The sequence below is a fragment of the Cadophora gregata genome, assembly GCF_030347475.1.
Source record: "Cadophora gregata isolate MNR1 chromosome Unknown scaffold_4, whole genome shotgun sequence".
In the NCBI taxonomy this organism is placed as follows: domain Eukaryota; kingdom Fungi; phylum Ascomycota; class Leotiomycetes; order Helotiales; family Ploettnerulaceae; genus Cadophora; species Cadophora gregata.
The window spans coordinates 748,920-772,648 of record NW_026695927.1 but is presented as its reverse complement, the minus strand read 5'-3'; the positions used below and the strand labels follow the sequence as shown (position 1 = coordinate 772,648).

The window sequence follows — 23,729 nt, the reverse complement described above, 5'->3', positions numbered from 1 at the left end:
TGACCCAAGCAGACTCAATTCTGTTATCTCCTGCCCCTCCACCACTACTCATCAGCTCCCTCTTCCGAACCACTCACAATTCCTGGCTAAAATGCAATCGAGGCACAGCAGCCCTCAACCTGTAAGGCTTCCGCCGACGTCGTCGTGTCGCTCTCCTCGCTCCTCACTCGCCAATTTACCCCGCCAAGTACGGATGATCCCTCGGGCGTGCCACAGGACTCGTACACAGACAACCACAGACAAACAAACGCGCGATTATCTTTTGCTCTGTTCTCGGGACACAGCCTGATGATATGCAACGATGATTGATTACAGATTACCAACGCTGTAGTTTTGCTGCAGATCAGGCTGCATGAGGTATCCCGGTCGCCCGCCATCCATCACCACCCTCCACACTCAAGCGATGCAAGTAATCCTCGACGCGGTCCCGTCACCATACTAGTGCTAGGTGCTAGAAGGCTCAGACAAAGAAGAAAAACGCCCCCACAAGATCCAGGCTCCCCAAGCTTGTGGTTGAGCTAATCCTTGGACCTTGCATGAGCTGCCCGACACGCTGATTGGCGATCTCGACAACATCATCCCGCATGTCAGTGATATACAGCTAGGTCAGCTTAGTGGCACACCATTTTGACTTTCAGCTTCTCGGTGTATCCCACCCTCAGAACAACCCAGAGCAAGCCCATCCCGACCAATCCGCGGGGTGTCACACCTAATCTGGGAGAGGAATCGGGGAAAGGAGCAAGGCATGAGGATGGATGGACGAATTGGGTGTTAAGACAGACTAGATCTATAATACAGTAAGACCACCAACACACTCCGGTAAGTACGGATTTCCTGCTGTTTGTCCAGATCACGGTTCTCAACAACCTGCCTACCTACCTACTTCTTCTACCTTGGCTCTAAACCCCGCCATCTCCCCACCGAGCTATCAGAATATCCATCTATCACTCGGACACCAGCGTTGTGCAAAGCACGGCAGCCCATGCGAAACATTAGTCCTACCAAGCTACCATCTATCAAGCAGACTAACCCGAGCCTCGCCATAACTTACCTGTTTCTTTCATCCTCCATCTCTCACATCTTTGAATGATACAAAAGCCGCACATCTGACCTCACAATTGTATAACTCGGTCTCATTTACAACTCAATGCAATCCGAGTAATCTCATTTCATGTCATCCGGCCTCAATCTGTAGGCAACCGACGGGATAGTGTACGATACGGGATAGTGTACGATACACCACCGGCATCACGCAATACCGCCGAGCTGTAACTCTCACTATCCACTCGACAAGCCAATCCGTTCTGCTCTACTCAAACAACTGTACACAGAGCCTAGAACACGGAATACAGAATACAGTTGAATGTAACTCATCATGGCACATACTCATTCTCATTCCCGCTCCCGCTCATACTCTAACTCTCACACAACAACCCACACCAGGCAACTCTACCCCGAAACCCTCCGACGAATCCACCTCGTCCTCCGCACCATCGGTCTCGGCCTTGCCATCGCCCTCCTCGTCGTAGCCATCATCCTAACAACCCGCACAGGCGACACGCCGCCCATCACGTACGTGGCCGTGATCTGGTCGTTACTGCTCAACCTGTTCGATTGGACGTGTTTACTGCTGCGTGGACGCATCCCGCCGGGGGCGTTGATGTCACTGGATTTGATTGCGGTGGGGTTGTTGGTTGGGGGCGTGATTAATTTGGCTGTTGTGAATTATAGGGGAGATGGAGATGTGGATGTGGGTGGGAAGGATGGGAATTTGGTGGTAGCGGAGAGGTGGTTGCAGGGAATCTTGATGTATGTATTTCTCTATTCTTTGGTTGTGACTCTGAAACCCCAAGTCCTCGGCTGCTATAGTTTCTCACCTGATTCGAAATCACGCTTCGAGTTGTGGAGAGCTGTAATATTGTCATGGGATGTGGATGAAGAGCGATATTGACCATCTCACAGTGGCGTCCACGGCGTTCTAGTTGGCTACGGCTGTCTCGACTGCAGCGTGTGGCTCAACATGCGCAACTATCGCGAGGAAGAAATCGTCCGGGTGAGAGGCAGTAGGGGGAGTAGGCGAAGTAGTGGAAGAGGAAGCTATCGGGAGACGGAGACTGTGAGAGTTACTGTGAGGAAATGACGATCAGGATTTCTCTGGAGGCGTAAGTTTGATGTTGTGATTTTGTTACGCTTGGAGTTTGGAGTTGCTGGGCAGGAGTAGATGGTATTTGGGCATTGACTGGGTTATGACGGATGAAGGATGTTGGGTCATGGCTTGTGAGGAGCGTATCATTCTTTAATCGGGTAAGGACGTGACGAATGAGGGCTTGACGACTGGTATGAGGGTACGGCGCAGATAATTTTGTTATCCAATTAGCCTCATGAGGGGTATGAGGGAGAGGAGTGGGAAGCATGGGTTGTACGAATCTCGGGTGACAAGCGAGGAAAGGGTCAATATTAGACTAGACGGTGAGCTTTGTTCTTTGATGGCCATTCAAGGCACGACGAGAACATCAGAGAGACAAGGACAGATTATACGCATTCAAGATTTCCACTCAGATCGTACTGATAGATCAAGTAAGACGGATAAATATCCAGACTCCAAACCCTAGGTTTTCAACTTCCAAATACCATGAGCTCGTGCAAACGAAAGCAAAATCCAAACACTGAGTATTACTTTGTCCCATCCCGCTCCATTTTCTAAACTCATATCTTTTAAAACTTCTTCATTCTCAGCTGCATCGCAATCAGAACAACCGGTAATACGCTAACCAACTCCCCAAGTCCCGCATACGCGGGAGGTATCCTCGCCCTTGGAAAGGCACCAGCAGCAAGCAGGATCGCGAACAGATTATACACAAAGCTCCAAGCAAAGTTGAACACCACTCGCCGATAGAAAGCCTTCGACAGATCAATGAGCGTGATGATGCGTTTAAGAGATGCGTTCATGAGGACTGCATCTGCTGCACTATGAGCAACGTCTGTTCCGCCATTGATATGGAGCCCGATGCTAGCTTGAGCAAGGGCAACGGCGTCGTTGGTACCGTCGCCGCAGAAGAGGACGGTACTGTTAGGCAGGGACTGTTGTTCTTTCACGTAGGCCGCTTTTTGGGCGGGAGTGCAGCCGGAGCGAATGTTAGGCTGGGGAATGTTGAGCTCAGCACCGATGGTGGTAACGACATGCTCGTTGTCGCCACTGATGAGTGAGATTGAGATGTTGCGACTTTTGAGTTCCTGGATTGTCTCGAGGGCATCAGGTCGGAGTTGGTCTTGTAAGCCGAATACGGCTGCGAGGGTCCCGTTGCTTTCGACACAGAAGATTGTCAAATTATGATGTAGGAGTGACAGGACGGCCGGAGAGTCCTCCACCAGGAGCCATTGAGGACTTCCTCCTCGAATCTGATCCCCGTTGTACGTTGCTTCCATACCCTTTCCGGGTCTTGAGACCAAATGCTCCAAATGAACCGGCTTGAGCCCTTGTTCTTGCAAAAAGTGATGCACACCACTTGCTACTGGATGCTTGCTATTGCCTGCTAACGCCATAATTATTGATGGAAGCTGCTCAGAATGGTCCAGGTAGGAGTGATTAACCACAGAAAGATTTCCTTGTGTCAAGGTACCCGTCTTATCGAAGATGACATGAGTAATTTTTCGTCCAATCTCGATGCCCTCAGTTGATTTGAAAATCAATCCGTACCTGGCTCCAATCCCACCGGCGATAACGAGTACCATAGGAACAGCAAGACCAATCGCACAGGGACAAGAGACAATCAGCGTCGAGATGGCATAAGTCATAGCATTGATGCAAGCTGTTGAAGTGCTTTCGTGTCGAACAGACTTGCCAACTGCCACCCACACTAGGAATACCAATGCTGTTAAGACTATGATAGCTGGTGTGAAGTAGCTGGCGACCCAATCAGCCATCTCTTGGACTTTGGCTTTTGATGACTTCGCGTCGTCTACCAGAGTACCAATGGCTTGGATGCTGTTTTCGTGTGGTAACCGAGTTAGCTCGACGAGCAACTTGCCAGAATGATTAGTCGAGCCAGCGATGACTGACATGCCTGGCTTCTTCAAGCGAAGCATTGTTTCGCCTGTAATGAAACACTCGTTGACCTCCGTCTCTCCTACCAAGATCACCCCGTCTGTGACAATGCGAGTATCGGGTAGAACCTTGAACTTGTCGCCATATTGAAGAAGTCGACAATCGATCACTTCCTCTAGTGTCGGGTTTTCCGAATCCACAATAATCACTGTCGGTTCTTGCAGGGCCTGGATGGATATCGATTCAACGGCTTTCTGGCGAGAATATGCTGCGGCAGTTCTCCCCACCAAAATGAGAGTGACTAGTAGCGTACTTGTTTCGAAGTAGTCGCCAGTTGAGAGCCGATGTCCACTCAGCATGAATGCAAATGCAATGACCGAATACACATACGCCGAACTTGTACTCAGCACAACCAAAATATCCATCTCGATCGTCCGGGAGTATCTGAGTGTTTTGTATGCCCTGATGTAGAAGCCATGTGCGAGAAGCTGAACCATTGTTGCCAAAACAAGTGAAACTCCGCCATAAATTATCTCGTTGTCTGGCAAGTTGGCATAAGCCAGTACAAGAACGGGTATCGTCAGAAATGCAGATATGATTGCAAGAAGGAAGGACTTGTGAACTTCTGCGCGACCGGAAACAACAATTCTAGATGTTGGCGCTGGGGCGAATTGGGCAGATTGAAAAAACGGGTCCTCGAGAAGTGTCCTGGCGCCTATAATCTCGGGCATGTAGGAGATACGAAGTGTTTCCCGGCCGACAGATCTCATGCTTGTCATTCCTGGAGGCCATGGACCATCTAAACTCGAGACTCCAGCCGGTAAGATCAAGTCAAGTTCCCCTCCAGAGTCAGCAATTCTCGTACATGAGAAGCCTGTCATCTTCTCGATGACTTCGGAAATGTTAGTGCCGTTGAGAAATCTTGATGGCTTCAATCTGAATTCCGCCTGTGCAAGAAGTAGACTGATTTTGACGTCCGATATGGCTTCCACGGAATCCAAGACCTTTCGCAAATTCGCTTCGCAACCTGTACAGGTCATCCCTTGCACGCTTATGACAATCCTCTCCACCTGAAAAGCAGACCCGTTGTCGATTTGTACGATTGACGACTTTGATATGTGCCCAGCCTTGACATTATCCGAATGCGAATCTGTCACATCGGGTTTCTCATGTGGATGACCCGCCAGTTTCCGAACACAGCACATTTTGTTAGAGCAATCCGTGACCTTTGGTGAAGTAGACATAGGTATGCTCTTTGAGACATCAGAGCAGCAACTTTTGCTATGATTGAAGTGTGATGTGTCTCCGCAAGTCGTGTAAAGATTCCTCTGCTGTCCGTGGTGACGGGCAACCTCGCAGACTTCGCGGTCCCCTAGGCTGGAGCTAGAAAATTCCTGCGCTTCAGCTGGCTCTTCACTGCATGAATAACTGTGACAATAAGGTTCCTCATACTGGTCTTCTAGACCATTGAGATGGGTCTCGCTGTAGCATCTCGGCATGACGAGCTGTTAACGGCCTGAGCTATGCCGAGAGTCGCATATATTGTGGAAAGTATCACTCGCAGCATAGTTTTCTGAATGGGATCGATGCTTTTACATACTTGACACAAAGGAATGGATGAAATGACAGAGCAGGTATCCGAAATCGCGGGTGTCAACCCCATTCCATGGTATGAAACATTCCCGAGATCAGGAGTGAGGTCCAATAATATCAATCCATGATAGGCCCAGTCGGCAGTCTGCAAATCTTTCTGTGGCAGTCTCATAAACTCGACAAAGCTCGAAATGTTAGTATGCTAATACAGAAACGTTTTGATAGGCAGGACCTAGTCATGTCTCGGAAACCTGCAGCATTGTAACCTGTTAAGACTCGCCTATCCGGAGAGCAGTAGATCTGTTCCTTGTCCTTTGAGACATCGAGACTTACAGAGTTCTTGTTTTCCAAGGTAATATTCTCTAGAAATCTCCAGAAGAAAAGGGACCATTTGGCACCCAGCTTGTTTTGGTCGCATCCTCTCTGTCGTCGGGCATCCGCCGTCAAGTAACAACAATGGGAGAGAGCCAGCTACATTTCCCTTGTGATGTGGCCCGGCGGAGCATTATTCCGTATCGACTACTGCCCTAAACACACAGCATTGGCCGCCGTTCTGGTGACGCGTAACAGTTGGATAAGTTGATGCACGGGAAGGGACATCAACGATCAGGTCACACGTTGAAGCAAGCAGTCCGTGCTCGCGATGGTCGAGATCGACACCGCGCTGTGTATGGAATGGCTTACCTAACCCGTATATACATATGTAAGGATGTGGTTGAATACTGTGGCCTAGGGTTTGTTAGGTGTTGATGTTGAAGTTGATGTTGACGTTGATCACGATGCCGAACTCGCCTCACCACCGTCGCCTTGCCAAGCAACCAGCGGCCGCAAGGCTGCACGAGGCTGAGACGTCAGCGCGGCGCAACGTTGAAACTACGGTGATCGAGAAAACTTCAAGTGAAGATACTCACATGCGTGGGAGCCTTTGACGTCAAACAGCGCTTTTGGTGCCCGCCTAACAATGCATGCTGTCAACGTCGCATGTGGCCTCTTGAGCTTCATGTTCAATTCTATCTCATTGCCCTCGAACTTCCCAGTATTCCGATAGAGAGTCCCCATGTCGGCGAACGCAGAAGCCGGTCAAGCCGGGTCAGGCTCTGGATCGAGCCCAGAAGATGCACCTCTACAAATGGAACAGACAGCGACAGTCGATGGGAAACCCCTCGAGAAGACAATATCGTGTACCTCATGTCGAAAACGGAAGCTAAAGTGCGATCGTGTCAAACCAAGCTGCGGAACTTGTTCAAGATTGCGCCATGACTGCGAATATCCTGAACGGCGGAGGAATCTAGGATCTAAGCGGCGCAACATGAAGGAATTGGAAGCAAGACTGGGTAGGCGACTGGTGCATCTATTTCTATGAAAGATGTCTGACGATACCCAGCGGAAGTTGAAACCAGACTTGTGGCGGAAACAAAGGCTGCGGCTGCCGCAGCTGCGGCAAATACCCAAGCTCCAACTACAGCGCCGGCACCAGCACCAGCTACTACATCCGTTGAAACCGACTGGAATGCTATTGGAATGGATATGGACATGGATATGAACATCGATCTTAGTGGCCCTCCACTCTTGGAACCAAACTTTGAGATGCCATCAACTGGTTTCGGAGCCGTAGATACGGAACCATCTCCAGCAAATAACTTTTATTCTCAGGAACTTCTGCAGCTGGGACTCGACGAGCCCCTTCCGCCACAAGGAATGATGGATGAACTGTATTTCTCCCTTAAATGTCGTATGGTGAGATGCTGAAACTTCTAGGCATCAAATATATTTCGATTTGTTTCACCCAACCATGCCACTGATGCACAAGTATCGATATTACGCATCCTTAGACAGAGCACCACAAGCACGCCCCCCTGTATGTCTCCGGTATGCTATGTGGGCGACGGCTTGCTCTTTGTCCGACAAGTATATGTGCCTCGAAGATCTCATGTATCAACGCGCGAGACACTATATTCAGGCTGCAGAGATGAAAGTGAGTCGGCATTAAACCGGTCGTATAGTGATAACTGCTAAAGTATCAGGGACACGGCGAAGCATTCGTGACTATATATCACGCACAGACCTGGGCCTTGATCGCTTTCTTCGAGGCGAAGAAAACCTACTTCTCCCGATCCTGGATGAGCACTGGACGAGCAGTACGACTGGCACAAATGCTCGGGTTGTATCGACTTGATGCTGAGGGCTCAGAAGTGAAGCAGATATTGCCTCCTCCCAGGGATTGGATTGAGCTTGAGGAACGACGCCGTACTTTTTGGGCGGCGTTCTATGGTGATAGATGGGCAAGTTCTGGTACTGGCTGGCCCATGCTAATCAACGAAACCGAGGTTTGTAAACTGTGCCTTCTACCTGAAAAGATGCTTACCTTGACTTAGATTAGAACAAATCTTCCTGCGTCTGAAGAAGCTTTCGAATTAGGTGTCGCTGAACAAACCCCATCCCTCGCAGAAGCGCTCACCCCCGAAGGAGCGAGCACTATTTCCCCTTTTGGTGGCGTCATTTTGTCCGCCACACTTTACGGTCATAACTTTGAGCATTTACATCGCACTGGACCTAATGAGAACCCTAATGATCCTGCAAATGGTGAATTCTGGAAACGGCATCGAAAAATGGACAACGTCCTTTCGAATACCTTCATGTTTTTGCCAGATCATTTGAGACTTCCTGCTGGCCTTCGGAACATGAATATCGTATTTCTACACATGAATATTCATGCATCGTCAATATGCTTGCACCAAGCTGCGATAGTGACTGCGAACAAACACAATATTGCTGGCAATATAGTTCGTCAAAGCGAGGCTCGATGTCTCATGGCGGCTGAAGAGATTACCAATATAATGCGGCTGATATGCCACGTGGACGCCTCCAAGGTAAGAGCTACCTCCGCTCAAATATAAAACAAAAAAACTCTGTTAAAACTGCAGCAGATGAATTCCTGGGTGGGATTCTGCCTCTATGTCGCAGCCAGTGTATTTTTAAAGGATCAAAAATCGGCCAAACCGAACCCTCAAAATATCGTCAACATAGAATTCCTTCAGGCCGCAATGTCTGCAATTGGACTTAAACATTCCATCACAAAGCACTTCTCTACCCAACTTGAGCTTGACGTTGAATCAATCGGTCTGAAGCCCTCGAAACATGCCGGGCCTGCAAACCGAATGCCCAACACGCCAATCAACGGGCTTCTAGCTGATCGTAATGGAGTACCAATGACAGTTGATAACCTCAACCATTATGCTAGCACGGCTGTGCCAACATCCAGTGTTGGTGGAGATGGTGCACAATTTACGATACGGCCAGGTGGTACCGTCATGGATTGCACTGCTTACCTGGGAATTAATCCAATTCGTAGCGACAGCTCCAGTGCTGCAGATAGTCCAAATGACCCACAGCCTCCATGGACTGGTTCAGCGCCTGCAATGAATGGACTCAAACTCAAAGCAGATGACAGTCGAAAGAAGTCCTCTGTTGACATTTCCGCCAGTTCGAATTTTGCAACGCCTGAGAGCACCAGCTCAAATAACGCGCAGTTTCCTTATCGACAGCCTACCGATGCTACCAGTCAGAGCAATCCAGTTGATATGTTCCCTTGGGCTGAACCGAATCCATTCACGACTCCTAGTGAATGGACTGCCACTGGTGCTTCAGCAGATAAATATAACCTCGCAGAAGGGGTGGAGTCATTTCTGCAAAATAATGGATGGGATCATGATCCTATCATGAATCCCCGCTGATCCATGGCTCTACAGGTCTGTATAGGCCACCTAAGAACGTATTATACCTGTGGCCGGCACCAATTTCGGAAGGGAAGTTACGAATTGACAGAGATATTTCGAACACAGACACCAGCAGCTCGCCAAGGTCTGCTGCCTCCGTCCATCTACATCAACATCATCACCACACCTCTCCACAAGCAGAGTCTGCTTTACAATCAGCTTATGAAACTCATCCAGCTCATTCCGGCGGTGACGAAATTGTATTTTCGGATTTGCCACAGCTTCCGAAATTTCTTGTCATTGATACACCTTTGACACCCTACGAATATTTAATTTATCTTGTACTCAATATACCCCGGACGGGTAATCTGGTGGTGTTGGTCTTGTTCTAGATGGATTGGTATGGGATTGAAGTAGATGAGTGTCAGGTTTGACTGGTTCGCTCTTCAAGAGGTGAGTATAGAGACTCTTAGAACCATCTGTACAGCGAGTTCGAAATGAAGCACTTTCTAATCAACATTCGGCTCACTTTTCGGTCCTTCAAGCACTTTTCTGTGATACCATTCTGCTCACAAAGATCGCACTCTCGAGAACGATTCTGGGCAGGTTGGTACCCTGGCTTTCAAGGTCAAAATACGCAATGAAGAAAGAAGCTTTATCCTCTGGAGGTTCTGATCTTCAGTTGACTGGACTGTCTGCAATTGGTCTCTCAGCTTCGACGTAGGCCATTATTCCAGTGCCTTTATCAGGTCTTCCATACTTGCGTTAGTTACCATAGACTTCGCAGTCGGAAGTCTATCATCTGTGCGGCACAAGTCATTTCTCTAGTGGGCCTTGGGACGGACACGTACAATCAGTCAGCCAGAGGCGTACAGCATAATTTGCAACTGGTTGCCCAGAAACAAGATGGTCAAATCCAAGCTAAGTGCCGATGACTGTATGTCGCGGAGATTCAGCGGAGGATCAGATATGGGTAAGCAGACCTCCGGCAACGCGTTCTTCTTATGGCAGCTGATTGGTCTACGCTTCCCAGCATGACGGAGGGTCGTTTTACGTACGCTCCCCACCACCTTGGTCGTCCTCCCTCTCAAACGCCTCAACCACCAAAACTGTGTTTAAATATATGCATCCAACGGACGTTCTCGATCATCCATCGATACCCGTCACTGGCATATATATCTTATGCTTGAGATCTTCAAGGCAATGCCGGGCATGATTTTATCTCCATATGTTCCCAGCCAGGATGAAAAGGGCCAACCAAGAGGGTCAACGGCGAGCAGGCAGAGGTTCAAGCCACAATTATCATGCACATTTTGCAAACATCGGAACTGGGTTTCCCAATCATCACACTGAAGCACAATTGGAGCCTGCAATATTGGAATTGCACAATTGGCCTGGATGAATCCAATACGTCTCATTAATACCAGTCATGATGAAGTTTCACTACATCGAGAAAGCTTCGTCGAAATAGCTCAGACCAAAACGGATCGATACTGGCCTTAGGCATGCTTACTAACCCACTCGTAGGCTCAAATGCAACAGAAACTTACCTTTTGGGAACTGCGTGAAGAGGAACCAAGCTCCAACATGCACATATGTGCACGCTCCAGCTCGAGGAAAGTCCTCGCAAGTTTCCAAAGCCAGCAGAGGTGGTTTAGGATCTCGAGATATTCAATCTCAAATAGAGCATCTTGAAGAGATGGTCATTTTGGTGATGAACCAGACAACGAAATTCAAGCCTGCTATAACTGCTCCGATACATGAGCTCGTGACGCCGAACAGCTCTCCAGATCACGGCATCCTTAATTTTGGAGAGTCCGAAGATGGCGATGGCGAACAAGTCATTATGTCTGGAACGGGCTCGGGACACACGACGGAGTTATTTGGACGAATCAGCATGGAAGATGACCAGGCAAATAATGTGGGGAGTGCTCATTGGGCAGCAATCCTTGATAATGTAGGTCTGATGTCTGCCCAAGGTTCTCCCTTCAAAGAGGCCACACAGCGAATCCACGACGATTGGGTACTCAAATTCAAAACATAGGATCACCACAGTCTTCGGCCAAATTGTCGATCAGGCGAAATCGACATATCCCATCTCTTACTCACAAGTCATGGCGCTTGACAAGAAGCTCCACAAAGCATATCAACAAGCAGCAGATCCGATTATGATCGCTTTTATAGACGATCATTTTATCGGATCACCAACGACCAGACTCAGAAAGTTTTCCGTGGATCTGACGTTCCAAAAAGCTCGCTGCGTTCTGCATCGAAAATTCTTCGTAGTATCGAAGACAACAGCCTCATATCCATACCCATATTCTGCGAAGACCTGCGTCGAATCCTCCATGCGTATCCTCCAATCCCAGATCCTCATGGACCGCGAAATAAACGTCGGCCATCCTCTCGACGGCCACAGATGGAAGACATCCTCCCTCATATCGCACAATTTTCTGCTCGCAGCAATGCTTATCTGTCTGTACGTTGAGATCAGTATTGTTGAGAATACTGCAAGTCAAGGACGCGCAAACACAAGTATACGAATCAAATGGACGCAAGAGGAAACGATAAATGCTTTGCAAGGGTTGTACAAGATATGGGAGGAGCGGAGCGCAGTTTCTAAGGAGGCTTTGAAGGCTTCGAAGGCGCTGAAAGTTACGTTGGCGAAAGTAAGGGCTCATGAGCCGGTGATGGGAAGGGGTATGAATACCTCGCAAGGTGTTGGGCCTTCTGCGACAGCGGCTGAAAATGGTGCGGGCATGATGCAATCGCGTAAGTCCACGTGCTGACCCCCTTGTAAAGGTGACTGCATTCATGCTGAGGCTCCTAGATCCCAGTCAGCATAACCCATCGAACATTTATTCCCAAAGCTCATCGATGTTCGGAGTTTTCTCGCCATTTTGGACATCAGGATAATACCAGTCTTCAGCTGACAGCAATCTTCAACCTCTTTGTGATGACCAAGCGGTGGCAATAGATGCACTCGACTGGGTAGGTGACTCCAAATTTCAATCCCGCTAGACCAAAAAAAGCAAGCAAGACAGCTTCGAGAAGGTTGCTGACAACCCACGTGTCTTTAGGAAACCTGGGATAATCACTTCTCAGCTACCAACGGCCTCACAGATACCCCTCCAGTATTGTGGAACTTCGATCCGAGCCTTCCGTACACCGACGCTAATGCCAGCTTTATGCAGTGGAGCGAGTAGCGTTAAGCTTGGATGCATTGAATACAGCCTCGGACATGTGGACGTGGACAGGGATGGCGAATAGGCTCAGCGATTTCTGCTTGAAGAAGGGAAGTTCTGATGGGGCATTGTGGCAAAGTCGCTCAAAAGAAGTCCTGACAAAGTCATCGTGGACAGACAACGTGCTTAACGAGAAATGAAGATACACCTGCAAGAGCAGGGATTCGGCGAAAAAAAGGGGGTGTGGTGGATCAATTCAAGCTTTGATGGGCGAATAAAGCCTTGAGCTGTACCCCTGTTTATGTCTGCACCACCATAGCTCCTAGTGATATGAAGAACATCAAAAGAAAGGGGATTAGAATTCCATCCCGGAGTGTGTCAAATTGAAGGCTATGATGAGCAAATGTTTCCTCATTTGATCATTAATAGTTAGGCGCGCAAACTGGGATATCGATGTGCTTCTATTGACAGGCTCGCTGACGAGGAACTGAGACATCGATATCATCCTCAGCTGAGTTGGGAGACTATCGGCAGCTTTTTGATCAGCATTATGCGGTCAGCGGGCTCTTTATTGTAACACAACATGCCCTATAACTATGTATGAAAATGTTTACTCAGCAAGGAAGCTGCGGATGCTCGGGGTGTACACCGAGCCAGATGATGAAAACATAGTTAGCAAAAGGACAGTGACGTGATGGATCGTAGGGCTAGTAAACGGGAATTATCCGGCATTTCTTACCTGGTCTCTGACAGGTACATTAGAATCTGGCCATGTTGCTGCTATACATCTCAAAAGCTTGCTAAAAAGAAGCCTTTTTAGCTGCGGGAGATCGCTTCCTGAAACAAAACAACAACTCCACCAGAGGCTCGCATCGCTTAGCTGATCTGCAGCTCGAGTACCATTTCCTGCAAACCAAGCAGCGTCGATCTTGGAAAAGTAGGGCAATACCTTCCCTCGGAGTTGCTCGGTGTGTTCGTCAACTAAAGTGGATTGTTGATTACGTGATCTATGATTGTTAACTCAGATACATCATGCGGATCATTCGCTACGTCCTACCCATGTCAAAAGGGCAGGAGGGTGTGACAGTGTCCATGTAAGATATTGCATCCGAGCCTGAACAAGACTCAATGGTGAAAAAGAAATGGTATACGCGTATACTGGGGCTAAGCCGTCATATGATGCCCTCAGAACAAGCATACCCTTCTAGACCCAAGGCTTTTTCGCTAGGCTTGTTCAAATTTCAAGACACCAAATGCTCCTTTTTGACTCGAGTAACAGGTTAGGGAACTGATTATGGCATAGCTTGCGCCTTTGTGATGCTACATATCCTGAGTGAAATGGACGAATTAGATGACAGTGACTCAAGATCTCAACGTACATATTCATCTCGACGGGGAAGATAAGGTGAACCTCCATTATATAAAGGGCCGAGATGCCTACCAAAAGATACCTTTCTCCTCACCCATCAGCAATTCTTCTACAAGAAGCCTCCATCTCCATCCATTTTTCTTCCACCTGCTAGCCATTCTTACACAGAAATCAACAAGCTCCGTCCAGTCACCATGTTGTTTCACCCCAGAGCCAAAGGCGCAAGCTTTCTTTTCGCTGTTGCTGCTTTCGAACATCTAGTTTCAGGTGCTCCAACTGGCACCTCACCTGCACCCTCTGCAACGTCACTGCTTGGCTACAACCCCGCCAACGGCGTCCAATTCCAGGATACTGACAACATTCTGTTCTCCCTACTTCCAGCCCAGACTCAAGATGCCAAGATCGGAGCCTCATTCGATTTCAACGGTGTCGAAAACCCGCAGCCAATCCGCGGCAGCAAAGGTGGTCTTGACCCAGGGCCGAGAACAACGGAGTATGACGTCCTCAACCCGGACAAGCTTGCACCACCGGGAACTGATCACGGAAATGTGGCTAATGCCGAATGGCCCCTGGGACTGAGCCATAACAAGCTGGGACTTGGTCGTGCGGGGTGGTCGAGGCAACAGAATATCGATAACATTCCCGCGGCTACTGAGATGGCAGGCGTTGATATGCGATTGGAACCTGGTGGATACCGTGAATTGCATTGGCACACTGCTGCCGAGTGGTCGTATGTTCTTAACGGGAGTGTGAGAATTCAGGCTGTAACGGAGGATGGCCAGACGTTTGTGGATGATTTGAGTGCTGGTGATGTTTGGTTCTTTCCGGCGTAAGTCAGGATTGCTACCCTCAGCTGAAATTTGCTAAAAGTATTCAAGTGGCGTTCCTCATTCTCTCCAAGCTTTAGATGGTGGTGTGGAATTCCTACTTGTCTTCGATGATGGAAGCTTTTCTGAAGACAGCACTTTCCTCATTTCCGAGACCTTTGCTCTCAAACCGGTGAGACTTCCCCATAAAAATCACTATACTCTATATTCTGACACAATCTAGAAATCGGTCTTATCTAAGAACTTTGGAGGTCTTCCCCTGTCCGCTTGGGACAACATCCCAAGCGGTGAACTGTTCATATTTCCAGGCACACCTGCACCAAAAGACATTGCGGAACAGAACATTGTCGGCTCAGCTGGTGTCCTACCCATTGAACAATCGTACAGTTACCATCTTTCGAAAGCGGATCCTACGATTACGACGGCTGGTGGAAGTGTGAAGATTATTGATCCTAAGACATTTCCCATAGCCAGCAAGTTCTCGGCAGCTATTGTTACGATCAAGCCTGGAGCAATCAGAGAAATTCACTGGCACACGTAAGCATACTCAGGAAATCTACCCTTGGCGTTTTGGTCAAGAAGCTGACTTTATTGATTAGAACCTCTGATGAGTGGAAGTATGTTCCCCGATGCCAGGTTTGACTTAACTCTTGTGGGGATCAGTACTGACGTTTTCCAGTTTCTTCATTTCAGGCGACGCGAGAATTGGAATCTACGTACGTCTTTTCTCCAGGTCTTTCAATAAGAACCGGTAAATCAAAGCTAATTCCCATTCTAGGCCACCCAAGGCAATGCTCGCACCTTCAATTACCACGCCGGCGACTGCGGGTACATCCCAAAAGACATGACGCACTATGTCGAAAACATTGGCTCCGACGATGTTGTGTTCATCGAGGTTCTCCAGGCGGATCATTTCTCCGATATCTCCGTCGGGCAATGGGTTGGACTTACCCCGCCGCAGATCATCATGGATACCCTCAATTTGACGAACTCCACTGTCTCGCAGTTCAAGAAGGAGAAGCAGTATGTTGTTCAAGGTTGATTTGGTTGTTGAGAAGACTACTGGGGGGCTTTCGTGTGGATGTAGGGAGACAGCGGAGGGATTGTGGAAGGAGTCAGATGGTCTAGTGGTCTGAACCATCGAACAGTTCTTACCCGTGTTGGCAGAAAATGGTTGGCGGCATGCATAGTCTATTGTCTCATACAGATGCTGTGTATTTTCCAGTCCATTATGCATGCAGACTTCAACTTTCTCATGAAATATTTAAACCAGACTGCCACAAATCAGCAGGAAAGTAAGGATGTTGATTTGGATTTTCTGTCTCAGACAATTTAGACAAGTTTCTAGGGAGTGTGAATAATAGGCAGGAAAACCGATGATGCGCAAGACTGCAGTCTAGAATATCACTACACTCTCGACGACAGCTTTAGCCTTTGCGACTCAGTGCTAGAACTCTGGGGGCGAGTATAGTCTTCCAAATCGACCGAGTCTGCCTTGGTCCGGAGTGTTCATTACTCTCATGAATAGTTGGAGGGATGTCTTTTGCTAGAGATTTATTGCATTGTAAATGTTGAGCACGCGCATTCTGGTATCATTGTCCACCCTCCCTTGCTCAGAATCTGCAAAATATGATTCCAAGGTTATCCTCGATTTTCAGTTCGTTCAAGCAAGGAGCCCCAAGTTCAACAATCCTGCTCGTAGATCGCTAAGTCTTTGTGACATGTAGCTCGCCCGATCTTTGACGTTTTCAGCAGCAGCTTTAGTCAACTTCAACGTCGAGTCTATCTGCTGTGAAGAGTTTGGGGCGTCTTGCGGGCAGGGAATCTCTGATGCCAGGTCGATTGCATAACTGCAGAGCTGAGAGGCAAACTGGACGAGGAGGAGCATCTGCATCGGTACTGCTGAAGATGGTGGAGGGGTGTAACTGCCGATAGAGAGTGTGGGTGCTGATATTGCTGCTTGCCTGGCGTTTTTGGCCATTCCTCTCTGGCTGACACAGACATCCATGTGCTTGAACAGCGTGTCGTAGATTTCCACCACTCGGAGATGGCAAGATATCAGAAGTAAGATGGAAGCATGGTCCAACGGCTGCTTCGCATTCGACGATGTAGTGGATGAGGCTGTGCCTGAAGAAGAACTTCGTCTATTATTCTCGGAGATATCATTGCTTGAGCAGTTGGAGTCTGGTGTGGTGGATTGAGTGGATGGCGTTGGGTTGACGAATACATGCAGAAACCCGGGATAAATCTCGATCAAGCTTTGCGTCAATCTGAAGGTGTCTTCCAGAACATATCCATCGCTTTGCGAGCACGCAACATCAAGATCTGGTGCCAGATCATCATGTATTGAGAGTGGTGGTAGCGTGGCTTTGTGATCCGAGAGGTCGACGTTGAGCTGCGAGAGCTTCCTTACGAAGCTTCTAGCCGAATCTGGCTCTGGATATTTTACCCCATACGGCCAGGCATATTGGATATTACCACGTGAGCTGCTACTAGTCTTTGGCCGGGACACGCTTTCACTAGGTGGGAGATTGGAGATCCCTAGGAGAGAACCATCAAGGTTGGCGTTTCTCCGACATTGCACTTCGTTCGTAGCTGCCAAAACGTTCAGATCTTCAGGGACCGGTATGTTGAAGTCGATAGGAGGACACTGGATGGGACTGCCAAAGACGAAGCTGTTAAAGGTATTATCTAAAGCAAAGTCTTCTGTGGGAAATGGGGTCGTCATCCAGTCAAGACCAAGAAGGTCACTGTCAACATTGACGATCTGGACTGGAGGATCGGTTAAATCAACACCATATAAAGAGCCTGCGATATTTAGATCAAATGACAGGAGAAAAACAGTCGATTAGACACTCACTTGATGGAACAATGTCCTGATCCACACGCTTTCTTTTCTGACCCACAAGGTCAAGTATATCAGAATTTCCCTCTGGCGTACGGCCTTGGGGATGCGGGGTCATCACAGCTGCAACTGTCTCCTCATCGGCGTTTTCTTCAGGGGGCTTCTTCTGCCGAAATGGCCTGAATGTACACGGTGTTCGAGCTTTCATGCAGCGGCCACATATCATTGACCCACTAGTCCTGGGACATCTGATCTTCTGCGAGTGACATCGGTCACAGGCCGCACGAAGTCGAACTTCATCACCCATTCTGAATATATGATACTTTGGTGATAGGCCGAGCCAATAAGCCAGGGAAAGGTATGATGAATTCTGGTATCGAGGAAGCCGGCGGAGAGATTAAGACCATGAGATACCAACCGCGAAGCATTTCCACTTTGCTGGCATGGAATGCTTCATGAAAAACAGGAACTCATGGGCTCGAATATGCCGCTAATTTGATAATAGCACGGAGGAAGTGAGGTGCAGTATCTAAGGACACCTCCAACCAGGCTGCTGCTTGACGACAGTACGTTGAGCTGACGTTCAGACGGCACAGTAAAACGTGACTCGCTATTCGCTTGTGGGAGCAATGAAATATGGCGTTGCCTTATTGACAATTTACACATTAAGCGACAGTGTGGTGCGTAATTAGCGAATGTTTCACAGATTCTAACAGGCATGGCTGAAACTCGGTGTTCGCTTTGTAAGGAAGTCGGCCTTCGTCGATCTTGAGGAATTCCACCTCCTTTCTTTCTGTGCCTCTTCCCCATCGTCACCTGTCAGAACATGGTATGGAAGCACATCCAGTATCCTCAAACAGAGACAAATATCTGATTGTACACTGTTGGTCGAAGCCAAGCCCCATCCCTGGAGCAGCAAGCCGTGCCAGGAGCCAAGGAATGTGACAATGCCATCTTCAATCAGGCAATGTTTCGCTTCGCCGGCGTTCAGCAGTAAGGGCCGATATGGGCTCGTAATTTCTCATCTCTGTTTTTCTTTAATTCAGTCCTTTTGCCCTCAAGTACTCTCTTTCTGCTGAACCAATTCCCCTCCAGTCCTTTTCACCGAGCTGTAAATATCTTCATTTCATTTTCCATCCGAAACATGTCAACTTTTGACAATACAGGTACAAAAGGCGATGTCAATACTGTCGTCGGAAGCCTCTCTGAGGCAGGTGGTTCTGAAGAATACGAGACCGCCGTTCCGGTTCCAGCTCCAGTTGCACGAAATTGGAGATTTTGGATGTAGGTCAAGGATAAAATTACTTCCTACAATTTTCTCTGATTGACCTCAAACTTGGACACATACATCTGCTCACTCCTGGAGTGTTCGATACACAAACTGACTTGTTTTTGCATGTAGGGTTTTTGCAGCTCTGTCTATCACAGGATTGCTGTCAGCAATTGAAGCAACAGTAATATCCACGGCACTACCAACGATCTCTGAACGCCTGAATATAGGCGAGGACTACGCTTGGCTTGTGAACTCTTTCTTCCTCACAAGGTAAGAAACTTCTCCGAGTCCTCCGTTGTCGTGTAAGCCTGACCTAACACAAAATATCACAGCATGATCTTTCAACCTCTTTTCGGACAAGTCGCCGACATTTTTGGCAGGCGATGGCTCATGATTTTCAGCGTGGCCGTTTTTATCGTTGGAAGTGGAATTTGCGGGGGAGCGTCAAGCAGCGCGATGCTAATTGCAGGTCGAAGCATACAAGGTATCGGTGGCGGAGGAGTCAACGTTCTCATCGAGCTGATCATCTGCGATCTGGTCCCTCTGCGCGAGCGAGGCAAGTTTCTGGGCATCGTTATTTCAACGTTCACAGTTGGATCATCAGTTGGGCCATTTCTTGGAGGGCTCATAGTTGAGAAAACGATCTGTAAGTTGCTGAGCTATACCATGTTGTGACTTTCCAAAGTCCACAACCTTCCCCGGAAAAGTTTGTACATGAATCAAGCTGACTTCTTGACCTTCGTAGGGAGATGGATATTTTATATGAGTTTGCCCATCGGAGGCGGGTCCTTGCTTCTTCTATTCGCATTTCTGCAAGTCCAATACACGAAAGAATCGACTTTCGTACAGAAAATGAAACGAATCGACTGGCCAGGAAATGCAGTTCTCATCCCCGCACTAATTGCCATTCTCATCGCTCTTACGGACGCAGGTACCAAGGCACCCTGGTCGTCATCGCGTATCATTGTCCCTCTTACTCTCGGGCTCATTGGGCTCATAGCCTTTCAGTCTTATGAATCCTCCAAATTCTGCCTCGAGCCGACTGTACCTCCTAGTTTGTTTTCGAATCGCACTACCGTCACAGCATACATTCTCGTCTTCCTCCAGACCATCACTGCGATCTGGGTGATATACTTCTTTCCCGTATACTTTCAAGCTGTGCTCCTGTCCTCACCCTATCGATCAGGTGTCCAGATTTTAGCGACCTTTCTTGTCGTTCTTCCTTTTGCAGCTTTGGGTGGGGTCTTGATCTCGAAATTCGGCAGATACAGGCCGCTCCACCACATTGGATTTGCCCTTATGACACTTGGCTTCGGACTCAATACACTCCTTGATGCCAAGTCGAGCACTGCAGAGTGGGTCATCTATCAAACAATTATAGCAGCCGGCCAGGGACTCCTGGTGAGCAGCGCCCTTCCCGCAATTCAAGCTGGACTGCCAGAAGAGCTTGCAGCTTCATCTACAGCAACCTTTGCATTCACTCGAAGCTTTGGCGCGGTTTGGGGCGTGACAATCCCAGCAGTCATTTTCAACAATCAGTTCAATAAATCCGCGAAGGCGATTACCGATCCGGCTATTCGGTCTCAATTTTCACATGGGCAAGCGTATGGTCATGGCACGCGAGACTTCATCAATTCATTTGAGCCTGCTGTTCGCGAAGAGATTATTGGCGTGTATGTGGGCAGCTTGAAAGTGGTGTGGCAAGTCGCGATTGCAATCTCTGCATTTTCGTTCTTGCTCGTGTTTATTGAGAAGGAAATCAAACTCAGGACCGAACTCGCGACTGAGTATGGGATGAAAGCAACAAAGACAAAGGAGGCGACCACGGAACCTGAAAAAGTGTGAAATCGTGTCCTATCTCTCTGGTGCTAGGTGAAGGGTCTGGTTATTCCGCCTTTGACCGCAATTTCTTGTCAAAATTCTCACTGATTCTCATAAAGTACGCTGGGAAATTGATCGCATGTTCCATACTTATCAAATTTTACACAGGAATCACCTGTATATACGATTGGGCTTCTTGACATCTCATTTAGTCTTGTACACTCCGAGTTTTAGTGTGCTATCACAAATGACACCCACCTAAGCATTCTTGTGTAGTAAAGGAATTAATTGCATGGGGCTGATATCAACTTTATTCGACGGATATGGCAATAGATAAAATGTAGATTAATGCAGGGTTTGGATGCGAAGCGTACTGTAGATTCTTGCCATTTCATAAAAGCACTATGCAGCCCAATTGTCTTTTCGGCTATGATGCCAAGACAATATAAATACGAATATACATGATTATCACTGGGAACTTTGAAAAGCCACGCGGTGTCTGCAGCCAAGAACTCCTCGTCAACTCCTCACAAGCACTTCGCAGAACTACGAGGCTCTCCCCTCCGAAACATTACCCAACACCGTCTAAGGCTCCTCATGGTACTTAATCGCACACCAAAGCGTACTCGGATGAAGGACAAACTTACTCCTGAACAAACTCCCATCTTCCCTCGTCCAAAAGTCCTCATCCCCCGGATCACTCGGATCCGTCAGCCATCCATCCGGCAAAACATAACTTGGTTTCTTCTCCAAATCATAATACTCAAACTTCCTCGGATTCTTCGGATCAGGATAATACGGGCCCCACAACTTCTCCGGATCTCTCTGTTGCGTACGCATTATCCCACATTTGCCTTCTGCAATCAGCTCGTCGCTGATGAAATGCGCGCCGCCAGCACATTGGTAGCCTTTGCTTGTGGGAAGGTCGATACGTTGCCATGCAAACTTTTGGGGACAGTTGCCGACTTTGCGGATTATGGATTGGGCCCAGGTTTCTTGGGCAGCGCGTTCGGAGGGTAGGAGGGCGGAAAGTTTGAGTTGGCGACTGGCCATTTTGAGGTCTGCCGGGGAAGTGAGGACGCTTTTGATGTGTGAAGGGGCTTTGGATTCAATCTTGATTTCGTCATCGGATTCGCTGTCGACTTTGATTTCGGTGGCAAGTTTGCATGGTTTCGTCGGTGCATATCGTATTGATGACTTGCTGTATTTGTTTGCGATTTGGGAGGAGTTGATCGATTGTGGTATCCTTGTCTCGGGCAAGGACGGTTCTGAGGCGTACTCGCTTTTGTGCAGCTTGGATGCATCTGGCAGCTTGTTTGGGGTTGTAGACTTGTCTCTGAAGAATCTCGAGTCGAGAAGCTTAGATCGGTCACGGAAGTTGGATGACGGAAGAATTAAAGAGCTAGCAATCTTACTGTCAGTTTTCTTCGACTCGTCACGGACCTTGGAGCTTAGCAAGGCTGGTGATCTTGATGTGTTACTGCTTGAAAGCTCGGATTGAGGCTTCTTGGGTTTTGATGATGATGAGGACGTCGTCTTGTCGTCTTTGTTGGAGGAATCGTGCTTGCGCGATGAGAACTTGGAAGATATCAGCGCTGGCTTCGAGGAGGACTTGGTTTTGATTTTCTTGTCCGTGACCTTGTCCTTGTCTTTATTCTTGTCCTGGCGTGATAACATTGGCGATGCCATTTTGTGCCGTTGGTACGTGAGAATAGATTGGAGAGCGGAGGAATGTGTCGTGGAAGAGCGGTGATCAAGATGTTGGACCGCAATTGTGGAATCCGGTGCGCTCCTGCGGCAATGAATGAAAAAGAAGAGAGAGAAAGAGAGATTCCTTAAGTACCGCAGGATAAGATTAGAAGATCTAACCTGTAGTGAGTTGTCAGAATCATGAGCTGAGTATAGAAAATATTACTCATGGATCAATGAGTTTGCAGAGTAAGGCACCCGCCGTGAATGTGCAAATATGTCAAGGAAGAACGAAAGTGACTTGGAATAGATCTTGCCCTATGTCCCGGGAATCATGCTTCCCGAGTTCAGGATTATGTTCGTACCATTCTTTTGGAGCCGGGGCTCCAGTCTCTGATAGCAAAATCACCGATCTTTCTTCGTACTTGGGTGTGTACCTTACCTACCTTACGAGGAGGTGGAGGTGGTCACGTGCCATATAGTCAACATCAGCCGTAAGCGCAATTTGGCTGAAGGTAAATGAGCCATGAAACCCATGAAACCGCCGCCATATTCATACTGAGCTGTTCTTCAAAGCCCCCACTTACCGCTACCATTCTAGTTGGCCTTGCAGCGAAGCTTTCATGAACAAAGCAACAGTGCTCGCAATACCTAGCAAGGTAAGGGAGGATGCATTATGTTTTGTTATACCTACCTGGCACCCTGAGGGGCAGCAAACTTACAGCGCTTTGATGAAATGGACGTACGTGTATGCCGACTAAGTATTGCCGGATTGGTTGATAAGGTACGGGGTAAACCAACGTGGGGAGGATTTCCGGTAATATCACGTGATGCAAACTTTAAGACCACTATGATGACTCGCCTGAATGAGGGGGAAAGTATATTTTGATACAGGACGGGATGTATACGGTCTGCCGAGACTAAGTACTGTTCCTGACCGAACTAAATAATCAAATCCCGGCCCTATCCGGACCTAATTGCGGAGTATCAAATATAATTAGATGTACCCCAGGTTTTGCGGGGTAAGAATCATTCAATAAACTCTGGGGCATAAACATGGATTCAAGACGCCCGGAAGCATGTATCCTTGACTCCGAGATAAGTCTCACAGAAAACACCTACCTTAGGTAGGTAAGCTGGGCCAAGAACGTGACACCAGAACCGCGTACCCCTCAATTGGCGACGGGGAGTATCTGGCCATTTGGCCAGTGGGAGCGATGGATTGGCTGCAGTTGGGCTGACAACGGTGGACGGTTATATACTAAGCCGCATGTCGTGAAACCCTCTGCATTCGCCTTGTTGCTCTCGACTCCTTTGAAGCCATATTGTTGAAATCCCGATGATGTTCTGATCTCGAGACCCATTG

General features: G+C 48.2%; 9 protein-coding genes across 9 annotated transcripts; 6 read left to right on the top strand and 3 right to left on the bottom strand.

Annotated features, from left to right (window-relative positions):
• Positions 1-1,375: 1,375 nt before the first annotated feature.
• Positions 1,376-1,951, top strand: ONS95_010031 (uncharacterized protein; the record flags this gene model as incomplete). The annotated part of the gene is made up of 1 exon (XM_058503597.1): positions 1,376-1,951. One exon carries the CDS (start codon positions 1,376-1,378, stop codon positions 1,949-1,951), a length of 576 nt encoding a protein of 191 aa, XP_058360309.1.
• Positions 1,952-2,715: 764 nt separating this feature from the next.
• On the bottom strand, positions 2,716-5,250 carry ONS95_010030 (uncharacterized protein; the record flags this gene model as incomplete). The annotated part of the gene is made up of 1 exon (XM_058503596.1): positions 2,716-5,250. The coding sequence occupies one exon, from the start codon at positions 5,248-5,250 to the stop codon at positions 2,716-2,718; it is 2,535 nt and encodes an 844-aa protein (XP_058360308.1).
• Positions 5,251-6,695: 1,445 nt separating this feature from the next.
• ONS95_010029 (uncharacterized protein) lies at positions 6,696-9,372 on the top strand (the record flags this gene model as incomplete). The annotated part of the gene is made up of 6 exons (XM_058503595.1): positions 6,696-6,972; positions 7,023-7,350; positions 7,397-7,613; positions 7,663-7,965; positions 8,014-8,508; positions 8,566-9,372. 6 exons carry the CDS (start codon positions 6,696-6,698, stop codon positions 9,370-9,372), a joined length of 2,427 nt encoding a protein of 808 aa, XP_058360307.1.
• Positions 9,373-11,053: 1,681 nt separating this feature from the next.
• On the top strand, positions 11,054-11,398 carry ONS95_010028 (uncharacterized protein; the record flags this gene model as incomplete). Its single annotated transcript, XM_058503594.1, has 1 exon — positions 11,054-11,398. The coding sequence occupies one exon, from the start codon at positions 11,054-11,056 to the stop codon at positions 11,396-11,398; it is 345 nt and encodes a 114-aa protein (XP_058360306.1).
• Positions 11,399-11,522: 124 nt separating this feature from the next.
• Positions 11,523-12,270, top strand: ONS95_010027 (uncharacterized protein; the record flags this gene model as incomplete). The annotated part of the gene is made up of 2 exons (XM_058503593.1): positions 11,523-12,126; positions 12,185-12,270. The coding sequence occupies 2 exons, from the start codon at positions 11,523-11,525 to the stop codon at positions 12,268-12,270; spliced, it is 690 nt and encodes a 229-aa protein (XP_058360305.1).
• A 1,832-nt stretch (positions 12,271-14,102) lies between these two features.
• On the top strand, positions 14,103-15,777 carry ONS95_010026 (uncharacterized protein; the record flags this gene model as incomplete). Its single annotated transcript, XM_058503592.1, has 6 exons — positions 14,103-14,737; positions 14,787-14,907; positions 14,959-15,272; positions 15,335-15,352; positions 15,415-15,451; positions 15,514-15,777. The coding sequence occupies 6 exons, from the start codon at positions 14,103-14,105 to the stop codon at positions 15,775-15,777; spliced, it is 1,389 nt and encodes a 462-aa protein (XP_058360304.1).
• Positions 15,514-18,143, bottom strand: ONS95_010025 (uncharacterized protein). Its single transcript, XM_058503591.1, has one exon. The coding sequence runs from the start codon at positions 17,461-17,463 to the stop codon at positions 16,399-16,401; it is 1,065 nt and encodes a 354-aa protein (XP_058360303.1). The 5' UTR covers positions 17,464-18,143; the 3' UTR covers positions 15,514-16,398.
• A 581-nt stretch (positions 18,144-18,724) lies between these two features.
• Positions 18,725-20,698, top strand: ONS95_010024 (uncharacterized protein; the record flags this gene model as incomplete). Its single annotated transcript, XM_058503590.1, has 4 exons — positions 18,725-18,864; positions 18,983-19,123; positions 19,186-19,499; positions 19,599-20,698. The coding sequence occupies 4 exons, from the start codon at positions 18,725-18,727 to the stop codon at positions 20,696-20,698; spliced, it is 1,695 nt and encodes a 564-aa protein (XP_058360302.1).
• A 561-nt stretch (positions 20,699-21,259) lies between these two features.
• ONS95_010023 (uncharacterized protein) lies at positions 21,260-22,363 on the bottom strand (the record flags this gene model as incomplete). The annotated part of the gene is made up of 1 exon (XM_058503589.1): positions 21,260-22,363. One exon carries the CDS (start codon positions 22,361-22,363, stop codon positions 21,260-21,262), a length of 1,104 nt encoding a protein of 367 aa, XP_058360301.1.
• Positions 22,364-23,729: the final 1,366 nt, after the last annotated feature.

What these genes read in the sequence shown, in the direction of transcription:
- ONS95_010025 (XM_058503591.1), bottom strand. Translation starts at nt 17,463, where the DNA reads ATGACGACCCCATTTCCCACAGAAGACTTTGCTTTAGATAATACCTTT.